This window comes from Branchiostoma floridae, chromosome 7 (assembly GCF_000003815.2).
Source record: "Branchiostoma floridae strain S238N-H82 chromosome 7, Bfl_VNyyK, whole genome shotgun sequence".
NCBI classification, from domain to species: domain Eukaryota; kingdom Metazoa; phylum Chordata; class Leptocardii; order Amphioxiformes; family Branchiostomatidae; genus Branchiostoma; species Branchiostoma floridae.
In genome coordinates this window covers 24,517,834-24,532,438 of record NC_049985.1, presented here as the reverse complement: position 1 = coordinate 24,532,438, position 14,605 = coordinate 24,517,834, and the positions used below count along the sequence as shown (strand labels likewise).

Genomic DNA, 14,605 nt, shown 5'->3' with positions numbered 1-14,605 from the left:
TATGATGGAATGTTCTATATACGCTAGTTGATGTAATGAATTATTCATATTTCTCGAATCAAGTACAACAGATTTCTAGAGACTTGATGCTACAAACAGATTTGTATATATATTTAGATGTCAGAACTCCCATAAAATAGACAAATATATCAACGACTGTTCTGCTATTAGAAAGAATACCGTATTACTAACTAATAATTAGCCTACTCCATTGCAATACTATATCAAAAAAATATGTTAGCCATTCTTGTTATGTCAACTAGGTTGTTAAGCTTTATCCTATACCTTTATTTTGTACTCTGTGTAATAAATGTTGCTTGAATTGTATCAAGTACAATTGTCGTGCAATAAAGTTCTTCTGTATATTGGGTAAATAGAATAAGAAAATGGTATGCAAGTCACACGACCACAAGTAACCCTCCCAGCAGGTCGCACAGGTAAATAAAATAGGAGAAAGGTCTGTGGGTCACACGACCACACAGCCAAAATTAACCTGTGGTAACCCTTCCAGCAGGTTGCACAGGTAAATAAATTAAGAGAATGGTCTGTGGGTCACACGACCACACAGCCAAAATTAACCTGTGGTAACCCTCCCAGCAGGTCGCACAGGTAAATAAAATTAGAGAATGGTCTGTTAGTACTAGTTGTATTAGTTGGATCTCGATTATGTAGCTTTGTTACAACCAGCTTGATCATTCTGCGGGGTTTGATCATATAGTGTTTCCTTGAAAACCAGTGGTAGAGAAAAATATTTGAAATTTTTTTTTTTTTTTTAACCAGTAACTTATGCTAATCTGTCCCTGCCTGTGTATATAGCCTGTAGGCAGTCTGGGATTTTTATTGGTTTATGTATCTATAGGGATCAATTCGCCCCTCTAGCTGCTTACAGTAGGGAGTATTTCCTTAGAGCTTTATCCAGGGCACAAGAGATTTTCGTTTAAGAGAATGGTCTGTGGGTCACACGGCCACACAGCCAAAATAACCTGTGGTAACCCTCCTAGCAGGTCGCACAGGTAAATTAAGAAAATGGTCTGTGCGCCATATGGTCGCACAGCCAAATTTAACCTGTGAGTCATACTCACGCACAGGTAGATAGAGTAGGAGAACGGTCTGTGGATCAGACGTTCACACATACTTTCGCACAGGTGAATAAAATAAGAAAATGGTCTGTGAGCCATACGGTCACACAGCCAAATATATAACCTGTGAGTCATACTTTAGCACAGGTAAATAAAATAAGATAAAAATCTGCAAGTCCTACGGTCGCAGATCCTAAAATTACCCGCGCAGTAGTGAGTCAACGATCAGCCGTGAACAAATACTAACTGTGAGCCATACGGTCAAACAACAAAATCATCTTCATGATATATAAACCAGGCCTCATAACGGTGAGAGCATGAGTTGGTATTGATCAGAAATTATTCCCGGTAAACGGTAACAACTACCCACATAAGAGTGGGTCAACATTCAGCTACCTTCATTAAGTATTAAACCAGAGTTCATAACAGGCGAGAGCATGACATGGTATTGATCAGAAATAATTTCCCGGTAAACAGTGACAACTACCCACATAAGGGTGGGTCAACATTCAGCTACTTTCATTGAGTATCAAACCAGGGAGCATAACCTGCTGGTATCAGCAAGAAATAATTATCCAATTAAAAGAAGAAGAAAAAATGAAAAAATAAATCCACAATAATCGCCTGTCGAAACTACCTCAGGTATCCCTTGGGACTGGGTGGGAGGGCACAAAAACAAGCAATAAACTCCGCCAGTCTGTCAGGCGGGAGCTCGAAAGATTGTTTGTCCTTCTTCTTCTGTGATCTCTTCAAGAGTGAACAGTGTAATCTGTCTGAACGCTGATTGGTAGTTTGGAAGGCGCTGATTGATTGTTAGAAAAGAACTTCGGTTTAGCTTGGGCCAAAACAAATTAGATCGGCCGTCACGTCCGGCCTAAATTTTTATTTTTGCTTCACAAAAATGAATTTATGCCTACCTTCTCGGCCGTTGTAACTATCAACAAAAAAGAACCCATAATCACTCCACACTGAATATTTCTTGGTGGGAATACCAGCAACGTTTATTGACTGGCATAAAACATATTGAATACGAGAACGTTTACAAACCAAAAATGGATATCATTCCACTAATTGTCGTGCCTGACATATACAATCATTACACTTATTCTGTATCTGAAAAATGTTTTACAAACCTTGCAATATTATAACCAACAGTCAATTACGATTTTTCCACCCGCCAATGGAGCGATAGCAAAGAAAAAGCCCCAAAGCGAGCCGATAGGCGATAAGAAAGGCCAGAAAGGTAGGCATGAACAAAAATGATGACCCCTGGACACGTGACCATCAGATACCCCTTTCCACGACACTGTGCTGTTTCTCTAATCACCGGAACAAAATTTTCTAGTCTCTTCACGAAAGAATTCCATACACTAAGCACTCAATAACAACGAATACTGAATGTACTCCTGATTTACCCTAAGATTCAGTTATGAACGATGTACAAAGTTTTGGAATTGACTCTGATGTACTTCTGTCTTCAATGTTAACACAGCTGCACAGAAGTCCTAGTAGGTTGAAAACAAAGATTCAAAATAACCATCTATGAAAAACTTGACTGCTATTCAGGTCCTGAATCCCATTCGGCTTGTCAGGATTATAACAAAATCTACACAAAGTTTTGGAACCGTGCAATACATAATACATGTAACGCTAGTAACGCTACCTCTTTAACTGAGGATCTGTATGCTCTTTTCCGTAATGCCTATGCAGCCTAATTATTTCCCATAACTCGTAGAGAAAGTATGATTTCTAAACATCAGTAATTCGTGGCGAGGCGACCAAATTCATCGTAATTGCCTTCCTCGATTTAGCGTAATAAGTCGGGGGCCCTGCAGAATTCAACGTAGATCGTCATCCGTACACCCCATGCAGACCCTCTTAGAACGTTATGTAACAATGGTTGAATTTTACCCATTTTGATTATGAGCGCCTGCATGTAGTTCCTCAATCCTGACTAGAAAACGGTCAGTTAAACACCGAATCACGGTTAAACTACCCTTGACTTGACAGTTTTCAGTCAAGTAAATCTGTAAAAAGTTTTGTGAAAGACGCCATGGCCTTTTAATTTTTGTCACCCCCACCGACGACAGTTCTTTGTGGTAACGGTTAACGTTAACGTTACGTAACACAATCAATCCTGTTGTTCGTTTATCCTCTTGCTAACAATAGGCTAATGACTGAAACAAACTATGGATTATTGAACACTTGCCTCATACTCAAAGACTTATAAGGTTGGAAAAGAAAAACCCGAGGCATCAGTGTAACGTTACATGTGCCTGGGAAGTTTTCGAACTCAAATTGTGGTAGCGCCAGACACTACCATAATGTCATGTACTAAACATCTCACTTACCGCAACAATGTTCAAATCCAGCGCTGAGAATCTCCCAAAATAAACAAATCACGAAGCAACAAAAAATAAGATTTCCGTTACACACAAAAACAAGCAATAAACTCCGCCAGTCTGTCAGGCGGGAGCTCGAAAGATTGTTTGTCCTTCTTCTTCTGTGATCTCTTCAAGAGTGAACAGTGTAATCTGTCTGAACGCTGATTGGTAGTTTGGAAGGCGCTGATTGATTGTTAGAAAAGAACTTCGGTTTAGCTTGGGCCAAAACAAATTAGATCGGCCGTCACGTCCGGCCTAAATTTTTATTTTTCATGCCAGTCCCATAGCTAACCGGAAGTCGACAATCTCCAAGACTGTTCACTATTCACGATTTCTGTTTACATCAGTTAGTGGTATGTCTAAGTGCTATTTATACGTAAATTGGGCACTGAATATTTGTTTCTCTTCATGGGAAACGTTTTGCGTTATGTAGTTTTACACGACTCGGAGAGTCGGTAAAATGATGGAGATCTGTGCAGCTAGTGAAATGATGAAAGTGACTGCCGTCTCTTGGAACAAAATGGAGTAAAAGAGAAAAAATGGCTACACCACCAGAAGGTAGGCATGGTTATGAAGTATCAAATTACATAACCTTTCAAGCTACAGTTGTACTTCATATGTTAACGGGGGGGGGAGGATGAGGCCTGCACCAACTTTCATGTCGTATACCATACCGCATGAACGGCTAAGGCGCTAGGCTAGAGCCGCAATACTAGGTTGATCTTCGTAACATTTACTTTGGAACAGTTCTATATTTTTATAATGCCATTGCAATGGGTTTCTTACGGTTTGTGTAATGTAGTCTTCATATGTTCTTCCTAGACTACACCTATTTTCTTACATCAGTTACATACTATGTAAATCAAAGTGCCTTTTTTACTTTCTATTCATAATATGTGTCATTTTGATGACTTCATTGGTCAAAATCAAACATGGGGGACATTATCAGGTTTTTGTAGCTAGAAGTTCGCCACTAATTTGTATTTGTTTTAGAAAGCAGAAGTTTTAAATGAACGTTTTCATTGTGCTCTGTCATTATATATCCAAAAAATGAAATTTTCAAAATTCAAGATGGCGGATCCAAGTTGATTTGGCAATTTCGACGTCGCTGTAGTGCTAAAATCATGTTACATACGTTCAGGATTTATGGGAATACCCTTTTTACACGGTTCCAAACAGATCACAGAAATGACGTTGCAATGGCATCATATTAGGTTATGATGACACCAAAATTTTGATTGTTTAATGCTACGTTCGCGTGTACCTTGTATTTGATGTTTAGGTAGTTTAGGTGTTACAAGAGACAGGCCTTGAAATTTTGCAACCTTTGATTGTTTCCTCAAACAGACAAGGTTGTCTTCCTCTGCCATGCTGGGGAAAACAAGGCATTTGTGCGGCAACTTGTCGATCGTCTTGAGACTGACGGCCTGAAGAAGGAACAAATCTTCTATGACGAGATTTCCTTACAGCCAGGCGATGAGCTAGACAGCATCATTAAAGTCATAGAAAGTCCCTCCATGAAACTTTTTGTATTTGTGGTTAGCAAATACTGTTTTCAGAGCAATAAGGTGTGGATCCGTGCAGAATGGGAAGCGGCTCTTGAAAACAACAAACAAATCTTCCCTATTTGGCTAGACGATAACAGTGATGGTTTCAAGACATTTGGAAATCTCGTCAGGGAGTTCTCATACAAGCTGAGAAAAATCATCGCCCAAAAAGTGAATACTCAGGAAATTTGGACCAGCCTCCCCGGCCTCTCTGAAAAGATCTGCTCGCTTGCTTGTGGTAGGTACCTTTGTATGTCTCTATCAGTATCAGTATCTGTATCTGTATTTTAGTGTAGCTGATATAACTGACCCTTTGGCGTAACATGCTAACTTCGCAGGCACACGGCGTGGCGGCAGCTGGTTACATTTACCCTATCTAGACCCGGGGGAGGCTAGAAGTGCCTGCGCCAACTTTGACGTCGTAAAACTGCCAACCGACGTACGCTAGAACGACGAAACTTAGTAACTTTTCCTAAAATATTGTTGGCAACAATTGTGCGAAAAAATCGGAGTTAGTGATTTTTCCTGTTGCGATGGCAACGGGTTTCTGACAGGCATATTTTACCAAATGTACTAATTTCAGTTTGAATTATGGGATTTCATGGTTTTATTGCTAGACCAAACTTGTTTATCTATATCATTAACATCCTGTGTAATTCTAAGTTACATTTCTAATTAAATAATCATCATTTATGTTATTTTGATGACGTCATGGGTCAAATCCAAGATGGCGGACAATGACATTTTCAACGATAAATCATGTTATTTTCACTCAAATACCGTCAAAAGCTTTTATTTTCTTACAAAACACAATTCCCTGAACCTTTTAGTTCACTTCTATTTGGTTTTGGGGTTATATGTGGAAAAAATCGTATTTTAGAAAATTCAAGCTTGTCGATCCAAGATGGCGGACAAATGACGTCATTTTCTGACGTCATATCATTGTCAGTGTCGTTGTCATGGGCAACAAAAGACTTGACAGACTTAGACAGCAATAATGTAACCTTTGTAGTCATCGTTTTCTTTAATACCTGTAAGTATAGCGGAAATTTAAATTTTGGACGATTTTAGCCCAAAATATGACATTATGATTTCGTCATATTACGTCATGACGATACCAAAATTGCAGAAAATATAAAACTTTACTAGTACATCATTCCCTCCAAATTTGGTGATCTTAACCCAAGCCGTTTCGAAACGACGAAGGGGGGGGGGGGGTCAAAAGAGCCCCAAACCCCAACACCCCCCCCCCCGGGCCAGGAATCCCCAAAAAGACCGGTCTATAGATAGGGTTAGGCCCTGGTCACATACATCGTGCGATACACCAGCGTACAATCCACCAGCGTCCTTCTCGCGATGTTCAAAATTTTTCCAGCGTCGTACGATTTTTAAGTTGTGAATAACTGGCCAACGCTTTAATGCTTATTTCACCGACCAAATGTGTGCATAGCTGTTGAATACCAAACTGTAGAGTCCTCCTGATCCTTTGATGGAAAACTTATTTCATGGAGCCACTTGCAAACTATCCGCTTGGTAAACTAACCCCAGAGACAGGTCAGGGCTGAGACTTTACCTACGATCCACTACGTGTATGTAGTCATCAAACAATTACATGCATCCCCTGCGTGATGCTGGATCTGCAACGTGGAAAAATTAGCCATGGACGCAGGCTCTACTACGGGCGCTTTGTTTACTACCGTGATCTGAAGGCTCCAGTTTCCAAACCAAATTAGCAATAACTAATAATACCAGAACATGGTCGAAATCTATGAATCTTTCATGTCATTGTTAGAACAAATTGTCATTGCTATGAGGGCTGTAGAAAAATTCACATTCTTAATGCAAATAGACAAATAATCGATCATAACACATATCTGCTCTTTCGTCTCTACTATAAAAGAAAAGCGAGGAGAAGTTGAACTTATCCAACGATAGTTTCATTTTTCTATTTGTTAGCTGTACTTTTTTAACATGTCTAGTTGTGACCTGTACTTAGCCCGGTGTGGCAAAAATGTGCGATAAATGTCTTCAATCAATCATTAATAAAAATCGTACGACAATGGGGATTTGGAACATCCAGTCAAAATCCAGTTCAGCCCTATTTTTTGTCGTTGGAGGTCCCCAAAGGCAAAATTTACCTACGATTTGCCTGCGATTCACAGTGATTGACGTAGGTACGCTCTTATGACCATGCCACATATTACGATAAGCTACGGCGTTTTTATCACGGCTTTAAAACTATTGCGCCCTATGTTTCCCATACGTACGACACATATCCTTATTATGTTTCCCAGAAACATACTGTAGTTATTATGTTTCCCAGAAACAAACTGTATTTGTCGACATTCGTTTTCATCTTCTTCCCGGATCCAATCAAAACTGGGAGCTGTAACATGCTCTCCGCGTTAACAGGTTTTTGATTGGCCGCAAATATGCAAGGACTCAAATAGCTTGCTATCGCCTTCTTTATACCCCTGTCACATTTGGTGAAAATCGATCGGACGACGATTCTGTAGCGACCACCCGAGCCTCGCTTATAATAATAACAATTGTACAAGGTACAAAGTATGGCTTATTTGAAAGGGACGGTTTTCAGGTGAAAAATACGCGCCACCCTTTGTTGATCTTAGATATGGCCGATCTTCCATCGATACGCCCGAAGATCGTGGATAATGTGACAGGGGTATTACCGGGATGCAATAAAAAAGCAGATGGCAAAACTGGAGGGTGTAATGCACGTTCAGCGGAAAACGTGGGAGTGACGTATACGAATCGGCCATGCGTTAGACCAAAAGGCGTTCCAGGTAGAAGTTGCCCACCATGGAACGAACGAGATCGCAAACATTTCACACAAAAACATTGTCTTCAGAATATGTGTGTTTGCATACATGATGTGTTTTTATATGATGTGTTTGTATACATATATATAAGGAAGACGGCCATGTAAATATATATATATAAGGGATGACTATATATATATATATATATATATATATATATATATATAAATATATTTCTTTCAAATTAATCAATGATCAATGCAAAGCTGACAACAACTATTTGTCATTAGGCACTTTACTGTGTATTTTGATGTAATCATCTGAAGCACATTTGAGAGTGTTTTAGTCGGTACTTACTGGAATCAAATCGATCCTCATAGGTGTTTCCCATGTCGTCAAACGGGAGCACAAACTTCAGCAAACCCCGATCCAAGTCCAACCGCCTCATCATTACCTCGATAGGAAGACAGCAACTGTCAAGCCTGAACCGATCAAACTGCCACAGCCTATCGTAGTTCAGGTGGAGCCAATTGTCATGAAGTACATGACCAGCGATGTCAACTCCGTGCTGCTCGTGAAGTCATCCCTTCGCCCTGTCTCCGCATCACTGGTGTGGCCCCACGAAGACGACCGCAGGCTCGCAGCTATTGTTCCATTTTCTACAGAAAATAAAGCTGCACGAGCCATTGATGAGCATGACTGGTCCCTAGAGGCGCTGAACGCCTTCCAAAAAGTCCTATTGAGTTTCTCTTCTGAGTCGATCCAGGTCCCTGCCACTATCTGGGACACCGTCCCGGCCAGACTGGCACAGATAAACAACTGTGCTGATCCAGGCAAAAAAGTGGTGATGAAGGTAAGCCTCGCCGACCAGGCTGTAACGCTCACGGGGCCAAAGGTGCATGTTTCTCAAGTTGAAACGGCCATACGAGACTTCATCTCCAAAGAGGAAGAGAAATATGCGAAGGAAACAGCAGTTGTCCTTGGTCCACCCATAGAGATGAAGCCGCTGGAGCTACAGCATCTCCTTGAGACCGGGTACATCGAAGCCGTGACGAAGAAACACCGCGTGGAAGCAGACACAGCTGGACGTCTCGTTTTTAAGGGGGTTTCCGCGGCCATCAGTGCCGCTATAGTCGAAGTGTACGCAAAGCTGAGGGAAATATCAACCAACCAGATCCCTGTGTCAGCAGCAGAGGCGTTCTTACGCTTCGTTACCAGAGACCCGTGGAGGTCGTACATCAACAAGTGTCTCAAGAATCAGCGGATCCAAGCTCACTGGGCCGTCGAGGGAGGAATGCTCACCATTGTTACAGAATCAGAGGACGAATATCTCAAAGCAGTGGATCGGTTCAGGAGCACAGTGACGGAGACGGAAATGCCTGTTTATGGTCCAGCCCTGAAGGTCCTCGACTCGGATGAGTGGACAAGTTTCCTCTCTACCATTCAGGACTCATTTTCGGGACCTCTACAAATAGCTGTCAATAGTGATAAGGATGTGAAACGTGTGTTGATCACAGGTCCGTCTGAGAACGTCAACATGGTGAAAGAGCAAACCGACAAGTTCTTAAAGAACAACACTGTACTGAAAAGCATTGTGGATATGCCAGTCGGTATGGTGGAGTTCCTGCAAAAGATGAAGAAGGGGGCCATAGACAAGTTACAGGGAAGACTTCAGAAGGGCAAGGGCTACATCACAGCGACTACAGATGGTGAGGTGGCGGGATTCACAGTTGTGGGGACCAAGGATGGCATACAACAAACAGCCAAATATATCCAGCAACTGCAGGGCAGCGTTACACATCAGCAACTCTCCATCCAAAACCCAGGGATGAGAAAGTACTTTTCACCCGGACAACCTGGAGACGAAAAGCTGAAGTCCATAAGTGACATTTTCAACTGCATCATCAAAACACACCAGGAGAAGAAACCAGACGATAGACATTGCGAGCCCTTAAACCACGTTCTCCTCCCTCGAAGCAGAAAGCTGCTTGTCTTCAAAGAAGATTTGACGAAGCACCACGTCGACTCCATCGCGAATGCGGCAGATAAGAATCTCAATAACAGAGGTGGTCTTGCAGAGGCAATCATAAGGGCAGGTGGCAAGGAGATCCAGGATCACTGCGACCGAATCATGAAGGATGAGCCCAAAGTCTTGATGGTTGGTGCCGTGAGGGTCACTGGTCCTGGCAAGTTGCCGTGCAAGGCTGTTATCCATGCTGTCGGGCCAAATTTTCACGAGATCAAAGACGACAAGAGGTCTCGAGATGAGCTGTTCGAAACGGTCACTAATGTCCTGGCGATGGCATCGCGATGTGGCTTCAGCTCTGTAGCGATCCCTGCTATATCATCCGGCATATTTGGTGGTCCACTGGACCTCTGCACCAAAACAGTAGTCAGGGCTACCGGATTGTACTTCAAGAGGAACAAGGAGAGCACCGTCAGTGAAGTCCACTTCGTTGGAATCGACATGGATATCGCCCAATCGTTCAAGAAGGCCTTACGTGAGACATTCGAGGAGTACGAAGGATGGAATCCGGATTCAGAGTCCCAGGAGACAAGTCCAGAGTCGATCGTACTACCACCTGCTGCAGCGCGAGGACCGCCCCCGTGTCCGCCGGAGTACGGTGAGCACCTGGTAACCCCGAGCTCCTACAGCATGTTCACCAACCAGGGACTGAAGATCACGCTCATCAGAGGCAGCATTTTAGATCAACAGGTAAATGTTCTCTTCTACACCTTTATCTGTGCATTTAATAAAACATTTTCCACTGCTCTTATCGGACAAAAATAATTGAACACTGTTTGTGTTTTCACTAGGCTGACATTATTGTCAACATCATCGGCCCAGAGCTGAACCTAAGGACTGGTGTGGTTTCCAGGGCGCTCCTGGAGGCAGGCGGACTCAAACTTCAGGTGGGTTTTTGCAATGTTTCATCTAATCGCACTCAAGAACTCAAATACATCAGATTCCCAATGATATCACAATGGAATGAACTCTCGCGAGATCTCCACTCGCGTGAGTTTATGACATGTGATATAACTCCCCCTCTATTCACAAGTGAATCATGGCAGATGTTTCATGTAAGACATCACGAAATCGCCGGCAAGCGCAGCCAGGCTTGCGGGGGTCTATCGGGGTCCATGCCCGACTGCGCCGTCCATGTGTACGCTACATCATCACAGTGTACGCGTCGATAACGTCACGGAATCGTCGGCAAGCGCAGCCAGGGATACGGGGTCCTGTTGGGGCCCGTGCCCGATCGCGCCGTCCATGTGTACGCTACATCATCACGATGTACACGTCGATAACGTCACGAAATTGTCGGCAGGCGCAGCCAGGGATACGGGAGCCTGTCGGGGCCCGTGCCCGATCGCGCCGTCCATGTGTACGCTGCATCATCACGATGTACGTGTCGATAACGTCACGAAATTGTTGGGAAGCGCAGCCAGGGATACGGGGGCCTGTCGGGGCCCGTGCCCGATCGCGCCGTCCATGTGTACGCTGCATCATCACGAAATGCGCGTCGATAACGTCACGAAATTGTCGGCAAGCGCAGCCAGGGATGCGGGGCCCATCAAGGTGCTACCCGATCGCGCAGTACATGTGAAAGGCGCATCATCGCGTATAAGATGTTGTGCATGGCCGTTCCTACTGGTGTATTACACTATACATATGGTCTAAAATGCCCTGTAGTATTGTAGCAGGTCTTGCCGCTACAAGAGTATCGGGGCATGCCACTGCTCGTGTGCGGGATGACCTGGGCTTTCCGCCGTAGAAGATATTGTGGTTGATCGTTACGACTGGTGTGACATTGTACGGATGGTCTTAAATGCCCTGTAGTATTGTAGTATTTAGTAGATCTTGCCGCTGTGAGGCTAGCGGGGTACACCGCTGCTCACGTACGGGGCGACCAGGCCTTTCATGCCGTAAAAGATATTGAGATTGACCGTTTCTATTGATGTATTACATTATACGTATGGTCTAAAATGCCCTGTAGTAGTGTAGTATTGTAGTAGGTTTTTCCGCTACGAGGGTAACGGGGCATGCCACTGCTGGTGTACGGGACAACCTGGGCTTTCAGCCGTAGAAGATATTGTGGTTGGTCGTTTCGACTGGTGTGACATTATACGGAAGGACTAAAATGCCCTGCAGTATTGTAGTATTGTAGTAGGTCTTGCCGCTACAAGGGTATAGGGGCATGCCACGTCTCGTGTACGGGACGACCTGGGCTTTCAGCCGTAGAAGATATTGTGGTTGATCGTTTCGACTGGTGTGACATTATACGAATGGTCTGAAATGCCCTGTAGTAGTGTAGTATTGTAGTAGGTCTTGCCGCTATGAGGGTAGCGGGGCACGCCACTGCTGGTGTACGGGACGACCTGGCCTTTTCATGCCGTAAAAAATATTGAGGTTGACCGTTCCTACTGATGTATTACATTATACTGATGGTCTGAAATGCCCAGTAGTAGTGTAGTATTGTAGTAGATCTTGCCGCTACGAGGGTAGCGGCGGCACGCCACTGCTGGTGTACGGGACGACCTGGGCTTTCAGCCGTAAAAGATATTGTGGTTGGCCGTTTCGACTGGTGTGACATTATACGGAAGGACTAAAATGCCCTGTAGTAGTGTAGTATTGTAGTAGATCTTGCCGCTTCGAGGGTAGCGGGGCATGTCACTTCTCGTGTACGGGACGACCTGGGCTTTCAGCCGTAGAAGATATTGTGGTTGGCCGTTTCGACTGGTGTGACATTATACGGAAGGACTAAAATGCCCTGTAGTAGTGTAGTATTGTAGTAAGTCTTACCGCTACAAGAGTATCGGGGATACACCGCTGCTCACGTACGGGGCGACCTGGCCATTCACGCCGTCAAAGATATTGAGGTTGACCGTTTCTACTGATGTAATACATTATACGAATGGTCTGAAATGCCCTGTAGTAGTGTAGTATGGTAGTAGGTCTTGTCGCTACAAGGGTATAGGGGCATGCCACTTCTCGTGTACGGGACGACCTGGGCTTTCAGCCGTAGAAGATATTGTGGTTGATCGTTTCGACTGGTGTGACATTATACGAATGGTCTGAATTGCCCTGTAGTAGTGTAGTATTGTAGTAGGTCTTGCCGCTATGAGGGTAGCGGGGCACGCCACTGCTGGTGTACGGGACGACCTGGCCTTTTCATGTCGTAAAAAATATTGAGGTTGACCGTTCCTACTGATGTATTACATTATACTGATGGTCTGAAATGCCCAGTAGTAGTGTAGTATTGTAGTAGATCTTGCCGCTACGAGGGTAGCGGCGCACGCCACTGCTCGTTTACGGGACGACCTGGGCTTTCAGCCGTAAAAGATATTGTGGTTGGCCGTTTCGACTGGTGTGACATTATACGGAAGGACTAAAACGCCCTGTAGTATGGTAGTATTGTAGTAGGTCTTGCCGCTACGAGGGTAGCGGAGCATGTCCCTTCTCGTGTACGGGACGACCTGGGCTTGTGGAGGGCTGAGGTCTTTTATCATCTAAAGACAGCTGATGTAACTGGGGCAGAGCACCACAATGTTGAAAGATGTATCCTGGGGGCTGGGAATTATGCTTACTTCTGTATCTTTATCTTTTATCCTTAATTTCCAGACTGGAGAAATTCCAGAGGTCTAGTTGGGGAGTCTGGAATTTTTTAATTCCTTTAACCTTCATTTTATCATTGTTCAGATATGAAAGGATAATAGTTAGTTCTAACCAGTCTCAAGTCATTAGGTAATCTAGTGTAGATGTGTTTGCAGGGGCCACTGACAAATTAAGTTCATCACTTTCTGTAGTACGCATACATGTGTACATGTGTGTGTTCTTAAAAAGTTTCTCTATATTGTTAAACTGTTTAACATACTATTGACCTGAAATGTTGTTCTTTTGTGCTTTTCTTTGTTTTAACTTATTAAGCGAATTTCAAAATTCACCTGGACTTTTTCTGTCTTTTAGAGCAGAAAAACCATAACATGTTAACTTTATGAAAGCCAATTGTCTTACTTTTATGAGTTTTTTTATAATACATAATTGTTTTTTCACTGTAATGAATCTGCATTTTATATCCGGATTCAAATGGTATTAACAAGTAAAGCCTAGTTTATTTCTTAAGTTCTGTTCAACTTTTATCCCATTGTTAGTTTAAGGGTCTAGTTCAATCTGGAGACGTTTCTTATGTAACTTTTCTTATAAGTCAGTGTATGAGTAAACTAGGCCAAACATAGGAACTTGCTAAATGATGAGATGTACATTGTGCTGAACAACAACAAAATGTGTGAAATTCATTTTCATGTATCCTTATCTGCCTCGTTCACGAAGTCCAACCAAGATATGCCTCATGTAGAGCTCAACTCAATATTCCTATTCCACTATAGCAATTTTTTTTGACAATTATGCATGGTTTTCACACACAAAAATGACCATGAACCTGCCACCGAATGTAAGATTTTACCTTGTATCATGATTCAAACCCGAAAAATATCCATAAAGTCTTCCTAACTGTGACGGCTCATGTTAAGTGTGTTCCAATTAAACAATGGTTGTTGTTAAATCATCATGTGTCTTTCTTTATAGCAAAGGTAAAACCAGCCATCAAGCTCACTGGTTGGAGGTAAGGACCTTTGAAAATGACTGGAATTTAGAGAGATGAAAATTCTGTGTTCATTGCTTCTGTCAGCTGCCTTCGGCACATGATGATGAGCACGCACCCTTTAAATTATCGGTCTTCACTTTCTTAGTTATAAAAAACAAACGAACCCATGCTAAAACTTTTTTTGTCATATCTTTATCAGATATATCATTG

At 43.0% G+C, this 14,605-nt stretch overlaps 1 protein-coding gene and 1 long non-coding RNA gene across 2 annotated transcripts; one reads left to right on the top strand and one right to left on the bottom strand.

Annotated features, from left to right (window-relative positions):
* Positions 1-758: 758 nt before the first annotated feature.
* LOC118419868 lies at positions 759-3,728 on the bottom strand. Its single transcript, XR_004831672.1, has 2 exons — positions 3,431-3,728; positions 759-1,881 (listed from the first exon to the last, which is right to left on the bottom strand). It is a non-coding gene; the product is annotated as an uncharacterized LOC118419868 (long non-coding RNA).
* A 4,597-nt stretch (positions 3,729-8,325) lies between these two features.
* LOC118420205 (protein mono-ADP-ribosyltransferase PARP14-like) lies at positions 8,326-13,437 on the top strand. The gene is made up of 3 exons (XM_035826920.1): positions 8,326-10,506; positions 10,608-10,703; positions 13,414-13,437. Exons 1-3 carry the CDS (start codon positions 8,326-8,328, stop codon positions 13,435-13,437), a joined length of 2,301 nt encoding a protein of 766 aa, XP_035682813.1.
* Positions 13,438-14,605: the final 1,168 nt, after the last annotated feature.

What these genes read in the sequence shown, in the direction of transcription:
- LOC118420205 (XM_035826920.1), top strand. Translation starts at nt 8,326, where the DNA reads ATGAAGTACATGACCAGCGATGTCAACTCCGTGCTGCTCGTGAAGTCA. An exon ending in GCAGCATTTTAGATCAACAG is followed by an intron (nt 10,507 to 10,607) that starts GTAAATGTTCTC and finishes TGTTTTCACTAG; the next exon opens with GCTGACATTATTGTCAACAT. An exon ending in CAGGCGGACTCAAACTTCAG is followed by an intron (nt 10,704 to 13,413) that starts GTGGGTTTTTGC and finishes CTTAATTTCCAG; the next exon opens with ACTGGAGAAATTCCAGAGGT.